The sequence below is a fragment of the Pogona vitticeps genome, chromosome 13 (genome assembly GCF_051106095.1).
Source record: "Pogona vitticeps strain Pit_001003342236 chromosome 13, PviZW2.1, whole genome shotgun sequence".
NCBI classification, from domain to species: domain Eukaryota; kingdom Metazoa; phylum Chordata; class Lepidosauria; order Squamata; family Agamidae; genus Pogona; species Pogona vitticeps.
The window spans coordinates 21,726,975-21,734,064 of record NC_135795.1 but is presented as its reverse complement, the minus strand read 5'-3'; the positions used below and the strand labels follow the sequence as shown (position 1 = coordinate 21,734,064).

Genomic DNA, 7,090 nt, shown 5'->3' with positions numbered 1-7,090 from the left:
CACACCGCATCAGCCCTTCAGGACTTTGTTCTTCTAATGATGGGCAATCTATAACATGCAACTCAATCTTGCGGCTATATTTATTTTCCATTTGTTATCTCTCTCTCTCTCTCTCTCTCACTCACTCTGTGTGTGTGTGTGTGTGTGTGTGTGTGTGTGTGTGTGTGTGTGTGTGTGTGTGTGTGTGTGTGTGTGTGTGTGTGTGTGTGTGTTACTAACCCAATACCTGTCCTGTTGATGGCGTTATCTGATGGACCTGGGATTCCATTAGGGTTGTAGACACACCATGGAAGTGGTCTTTTTTGTCGAAGAAACACACAAACACACACACACAAAGAGAGAGAGAGAGACAGACAGACAGACAGACAGAGAGAGATAACAAATGGAAAATAAATATAGCTGCAAGATCAGGCTGGATATTATAGATTTCCCATCATTAGAAGACGGAAGTCCTTAAGGGCAGATGTGGTGTGATTATCACAGCAAGCGTTTCCCTCCTCTCCATCCATGTACAAGTCTATTTTCACCCTGGGCCTGAAAATAAAATCATCTAAGAGTTGCACATGGAAGGAGAGGAGGGAAACGCTTGCTGTGATAATCACACCACATCAGTCCTTAAGAACTTTGTTCTTCTAATGATGGGCAATCTATAACATGCAACTCAATCTTGCGACTATATTTATTTTCCATTTGTTATCTCTCTGTTTGTGTGTTTGTGTTTGTGTGTGTGTGTGTGTGTGTGTGTGTGTGTGTGTGTGTGTGTGTGTGTGTGTGTGTGTGTGCGTTACTAACCCAATACCTATCCTGTTGATGGCATTATCTGATGGACCTGGGATTCCATTAGGGTTGTAGACACACCATGGAAGTGGTCTTTTTTTCGAAGAAACACACAAAGACACACACACAGACAGAGAGAGAGAGAGAGAGATAACAAATGGAAAATAAATATAGCTGCAAGATCAGCTTGGATATTATAGATTTCCCATCATTAGAAGAGGAATCATCCCTACCAAGGCGTGAGTGCGAGCAGGTGTCCTTTCCCCACCGGGGAGCGGGTCTTTTGTAAAGCCAATGGCTCCTAGTGGCCCCTCCGAGACCACAACGCGCTCCGGGCTTTTGCCGCATAAAAGGGGTCACGGGCCGCCTTGCGTGGGTTGTGGGGAAAGCCGGCTCTCCCAGACCCCCCACCCCCCCCCCCAGGCACTTGCGTGGGTTGAGACCATTCCCCCCCCCTCGTCCCCGTGGAGGCGGTGCGGATCTTTCCACCTTTTGATCTCCGGTTTGTTTCCTCTGCGCTTTCCTGGTTGAAAGCCGGCGGGGTGGGGGGGGGAGGGGTGTCCGGGCGGTGGGGGGGGGTGTTAAAGCGCCTCCCGAGCCCAAGCCAGGGCCCAGCGGGGGGGGGGCGGCGGCGCCCTCTGTGCGCGCCCAGGAGCCCTCTCGCCTTCCCGCGGGGACTGGCTGGGGCTGTGCGGAGAGGGGGGGGGCGGCGGCCGGGCTCCCTTCCCCTCCCCTTCCCCTCCCGTTCTCCTCCCCCCTCCCCCCTCCGCGGGGAAGAAGGAAAGCGAAAGTGTTGCGCTTTTTGGGGAAACGGGAGGCGGGGCCGGGCGGGCGGGCGAGGAGGACCACGAGCGGAGGGGTGGCTTCAAAAGCCTCTCCGGCGGCGGCAGCGGTGGCGGCGGCGGCGATGAGCGGAGACCGGGCGCCCCCCCAGCCGCCCCCCCCTCTCGCTGCTGCTGCTGCTTTTGCCCGGCGGGCCGTCGGAGCGGAGGATGCCCGCCAGTCAGCGGGGCGGCCGGACGGGATCGCGCAGCTCCCCGGACCCTGCGCGGCGGCGGCGGCGGCGGCGGCGGAGGCGGAGGGGGATCCCCATCCAGGAGGAGGAGAAGGAGATTCCCCCCCCAGGCACGCGCCCGCCCGGAGCCCCCCGGATTCGGCGGCCCCCAGGTGAGCCCGTCCGGAGTCGAGGGCCACCTCTTTACCCCTCCACCCCCGCCACGATCCCAGGATTTTTACAAAAGGGGAAAAAAGGGGGGGCTGGGGGTGTCCGCCGAAGGCACGGAGCCCGCCCCCCCGCCCGGGCGCATCCCCAGCACGGCAGGGCAGGCGCCGCACCAGGAGCGGTCTTGCCGGAGGGGTTGAGCGCCCGGCTCCCGCTTCGCCTCCTTCGGCAGGGAGAGCGCTCCGGGGGGGGGGGTCTGTCTGTGTGTGTGTGTGTCGCACCTCCACTGCCCCCCCATCCCACCCTGAAAAGAGAGCCCATGGGCAGCCCCCCCCATCCACCCGCCTCTTCTTTATCAGGAGAGGGGGAAACTGCGGTCAGGCGCGAGGTGGGCAAAGGGCGGGGGGAGAAATGGTCTATTGTGTGTGTGGTTGTGTTTTTTTTTTAAATTAAAATAATTTGGTTCCTGCCCAAATTTTAAATCGGATTTTCTTGTCTAGAATTGTGGGTTTTGTTTTCTTTTGTTTTTAAAGAATGGAAAGGTCCACGTTTTTGTAGTTTTGCTGTGTTTGGAAAGGGAAGCGCAAAACGTGACATTTCTGGAGGTGTGCCAAAGTTTGCCCTTGACGGGTTGTTGGCTGGGATCTTGTGCCTTTTTTAAAATTGTAATTTTTTTGCCATTCCTCTTCCCCCCCCCCAAACCCTCCACCCCCAGAGGCTCTGGAGGTCCAGCGTCCCCACCTGCTCTCAAATGTGGCCACGAGCTTGTTAAGGGTATTTGCATTTTCACGGTGGGTGTGGAAGATGGGAGATGTGGGGATGGGGTGGGGGTGGCTTTCTGTGGAAGCCAGGGCTGGCTTTTCCTTGGAACCAGCCTCTTGGCTGGTAAACCGAGGGAACAAGGAAGGTAAAGTAGCAAGCTTGGGAGTTCCACAGGAGGCTTCTTCAGCCAGCGGGGAAAAGTCTGGAAGACTTAGGTAAGTGGAGGCACATCCTGGGGCCAAGCCCTCTGCTTCCATTCCAGAGCGAGCAATTTCTTTCCTCCAAGGCCACGGATCTGTGCCGCTTCGTGCTAGGAAACCAGCCAGGACTGTGGGGTGGCTTTTTAGGGGCTCAGCGGTGTGGATGGCAGCTGGACCCCCTTGGAGGTGGGGAGAAGGCGATCTTTCTCAGTTGTGGACTCAGGCAGCTGGCAAGAATGCATCCTTTCTGGTAGCTCTCCTTTTTCTCTTGCATTTTCTTAGGGCTGGGATCATGCCCTCATCCAGGCTGTTCTGTAATATCCCATGCCGTCGATCCCCAGCAGTTCAATTGCTGCTGACAATTAACATAGCCATTCAAATAATAATAATAATAATAATAATAATAATAATAATAATAATAATAATAATAATAATAATAATGAATTGGAAAAACTAACAAAACACAGAGGCCTGGCCATCAAAATATGTCGCTGGGGGATGAAACACACTTCAGGCGTCCCCAGAGTCATTGGGGCTTTGAGAACACTATCAAGACATTTCACACAATGTTATAAGCAGTTGCAGATCTCAGAAATATCAGCATCAGAACTGCAAAAATTGACAGTTTTGGGAACAGCATGCATAGTGCACCGATATTTAACAGATTCTTAGGCTTTAGGTTAGAACTTGTCTGTGTTATATCATACCGGCCAATGCGTTTTATAATTCTGATGAAGTGTGTTTAGTATTTTTGGATAGTAATAATAATAAGGCTTTGTGGGTTTTGAAACTCCCTCCCCCGCTGCATTTTTTTTTCCTGCCTGAAAAAAAAAAACGGCAAACTAGGTTTCTGCCTTGTGCAGGAACCGCTGCCGACAGGAAAAACAGCTCAGGGCACCCAGAGACCGCTCCGTTTCTGAGAAGCTGCCTTGAGTTCTCAGAAAACGACCGACAGGAATCAATACAGTGACTGCAACAGGGGATAAATCGTAAAAAAAACGATGCTTGCCGGTAAGGTCTGCAGAAGCAGGCTTGGCCAAACGTAGGCTGGAGCATGGCTGGCTCGCCTCTGTCTTCTCCCTAGCTTCACATGGCTTGATTCCTGGTTCCTTGGCGGGGTGGAGGGTGGGGGGGGGAGATCTGTCAATAAAAAGGAAGCAGCAATAAAACTGCACCACTTTAGAGAGGGCGGTTTGAGAGCGAGCTTTGGAACAACGCTTTGCAGGTCCAGCGAGCTTGATTTGTGTTCAGGCCTGTAAGATTATAGTCTTAAAATCACCCCCCCCCCCCCGAGGTGGGGGCTGTGGAAGAGGAGGGGCAACGTCTCCAGAAGGAGACCTGGGATTTTATTCTGTAACTTGGCAAGGTTGCAGAGCTGGCTCCTTGTAATCCCTTCCTCCTGTCTCCCCAGCGCATAAAGAGTGTTACTTCTTCTGTCCCTCCGTATCTGCTGTGGGAGATTTCTGAACCCAGGTCGCTACAGCCTTGTCTATCCTGGTTCTGAGCAGGGTGAGCCCCTTGCAAAACAAAGAAGCTAACCAGGCTCCCCGAGGGCAAGCAGGGGGGGGTGAGTGGACAAGCGCCACCCGAACGGGTCTGTGTCAGCCAGTCCCCCCTCTTTCTCCACAGCTCTGCATCTAATGACCGAATGACTTTTCATAGGAGGAATGCCATAAAAACATCCTTTCAAGTTCAAAGCAAGAAATTAGGAGCCCTAGTGGTTTCTTCTGTGGGGCCAGCGTCAGCAAATAGAGCTTCTTGCCTTCAGGGCTCAGTGGGGTGGAGCAGTTGGGAGAGCAGCCTGGGGAGGAATTTCCTTACCCTGTAAACCATGTAGTGATTGGGTTTAATCGATGGAGGACAAGCCAAGCTTTCTGAATCGGCAATTGGCATCAATGGGCTGCTGATGCACTTTGTGGCTACGGGAGGGGAAGCGCCTCGCAGGCATGCATAATCAGTGCTCATTCATCTATTGCTTCCTTAAATCTTCTTTTTTTTTCTTTGCTTTCCAAAGAAGGAACTAGAGGCAGTCTGACAGAAGAGAGGGTTCCCTTTCTGGCGACCTTCCCTTTGCAGAACCTCGCGTTTGGTCTCACTCTGGGCAGCGTAAAGTAACTTCTGCTTTCTCTTTCAGTTGCAGGAAAGACCCAGGTGCACGGCGGGTGGCTGGCCCAGGAAGCGATGGGCGCTCACACCGGCGGGTCTTGTCTATAGGATGGTAGCACATAGCAGCTTGACGCCTGAGAATGGGATCGCAACAGAGCTGAGATCTCGACGGGAGCCCCCCTCCGCCGCCGCCGCCCGGGCCCCTCGGCAGGCCCAGCCCTCCCACCGCCATGGCCCTCCCGGCTGTGGCCAAGCTCCCCGGGACACCCACTTCCACACCTTCCGCTCTCAAGAGGACTTCAACGCCATCATCTGCGCCAGCGCCTTGCTGGAGGAGTGCGGTTTTTATTGGGGACCCCTGTCGGTCAACATGGCCCACGAGAAGCTCAAAGGGGAGCCCGTGGGGACCTTCCTTTTGCGGGACAGCCGGCAGAAGAACTGCTTCTTCACCGTCAGCGTTAAGACGGCCACGGGCCCCACCAGCATCCGGATCATTTTCCAGGCGGGCCGTTTTCACCTGGACGGCAGCCACGAGACCTTTGATTGCCTTTTCAAACTGCTGGAACATTATGCCGGCACCCCCCAGAAAGTGCTGGTCAGCCCGCTGCCCAAGAGACGCTTGCGTTCCTTGCAGGAGCTCTGCCGCAGAACGATTGTGGCTACGGCTGGGAGGGAAAACTTAAGCCACATCCCGCTCAACCCGGTTTTAAAGGATTATCTGGAGTCGTTTCCTTTCAAGTTCTGAGGGTTTTGGATTAAATCCCCCCCCCCGGCGCCACTGGAGCAACGGGAGAGGTTGGGGCAGCCGGCGGAGTCTGAAAATGGGCAGGAAACCTACTGACCAAGTGGGGGGAAGCCGGTGGTGCATGGCCAGGGCTGGCTGGAAGGGGGCACTGCTGCTGCCGCCACCGTGGTACTGGAAACGGTGGCATGGCCCCACGTGTTCTGTGGCACTCTTGTGCCGGGCGCGCGAGACTGTTCGGAGAAGCTGGACGCACGAAGCGATTTGGTATCGGGATGTTCAGAAGGGCGAGCGGACCACCGACGCATCTATTTTTGTAGCAGTTCTACTGTATTTGAACACTTGATTTCTGATGTTTACAAGAATGAGAAAAGTAACTTGTTTGTACAAGTTGGAGCCTTTCTGGGAGGCCTTTGTGGTCATTTTTCTGCTGAGCAGAAATGTTTTTCTTATATGAGATCTATTTTTTAAAAATATGATCTGTTAATAAACCTTAAAAAAGGTTTTTTACAAAAATGAAGCAACCTAACATACTTTGTTTGGTCTTTAATCGTAGGGATTTATTTCTGGATGAGAATTGGCCTGATGGATTTGCCCTCCCTTGTCTAAGTCTCAGTGGTGTGTTTTCATAGAGTCACAGAACTGTAGAGTTGGACAGAAACCCGAGGATCATCTAGTCTGACCCTCTGCTATGGTAGGAGATCCTTGAGAGAGGGTTAGAAGCCTCCATGGATAGGGGCTCTGTTCCACTGTTCACCACAGGAGTACGAAATAGGCAAGCTTTTGAACTGGATAAGACTCCTCATCAGTCTAGGAGGGAAACAGTTCACTGTCTTCTAGCCAGATGAAGAGGCCTGTGGAACAGGGAAGCTTGCATAATTTGTTCATTCCCTGCTAGCAATTGGTGTGCAGCCGGTTCAATGCCCATGACGGGTGGCTGTTGAGAGTCACTCCAAGGCCACCTGTGGGCCACAGGTAAACAGATTGATGCTGCTGAGGTGGAGAAGAGTCTAAGCCAGGTGTAGAAAAAAAGGCATAAACGGTTGAAGCAAGGTGAAATTTAGAAAGGGACTAGTAGGGGTTGCTAAGGTCTCTGAAGAAGTCTGGGGGAGGTTTGCTTCCCTCTAGGACCGCCTGAAGCAGTGATGGCCAGGGCTAATAAGCCAGCTGTTTATAAGTTGGAAGCTATTGTTAAAAAAAAAGAAAGACAAGGCCACCTTTCTTCCCAAGAAAAAGGAAGCAACTGTTTAATCCACTGTTTTTTTTCCCCCTCTCACGCTTTCGCATATTTGTTCTTTGTTTGCTGATGCTTAACTTTCTGGGGAAACCTTTGATGGATTT

At 52.9% G+C, this 7,090-nt stretch overlaps 1 protein-coding gene across 1 annotated transcript; it reads left to right on the top strand.

Moving 5' to 3' along the window:
- Window positions 1-1,593: 1,593 nt before the first annotated feature.
- LOC144584714 (suppressor of cytokine signaling 1-like) lies at window positions 1,594-6,278 on the top strand. The gene is made up of 2 exons (XM_078381468.1): window positions 1,594-1,944; window positions 5,036-6,278. Exon 2 carries the CDS (start codon window positions 5,117-5,119, stop codon window positions 5,750-5,752), a length of 636 nt encoding a protein of 211 aa, XP_078237594.1. The 5' UTR covers window positions 1,594-1,944; window positions 5,036-5,116; the 3' UTR covers window positions 5,753-6,278.
- The last annotated feature ends 812 nt before the right edge of the window (window positions 6,279-7,090 follow it).

Coding starts and splice junctions, on each gene's coding strand:
- LOC144584714 (XM_078381468.1), top strand. CDS start 5,117: ATGGTAGCACATAGCAGCTTGACGCCTGAGAATGGGATCGCAACAGAG.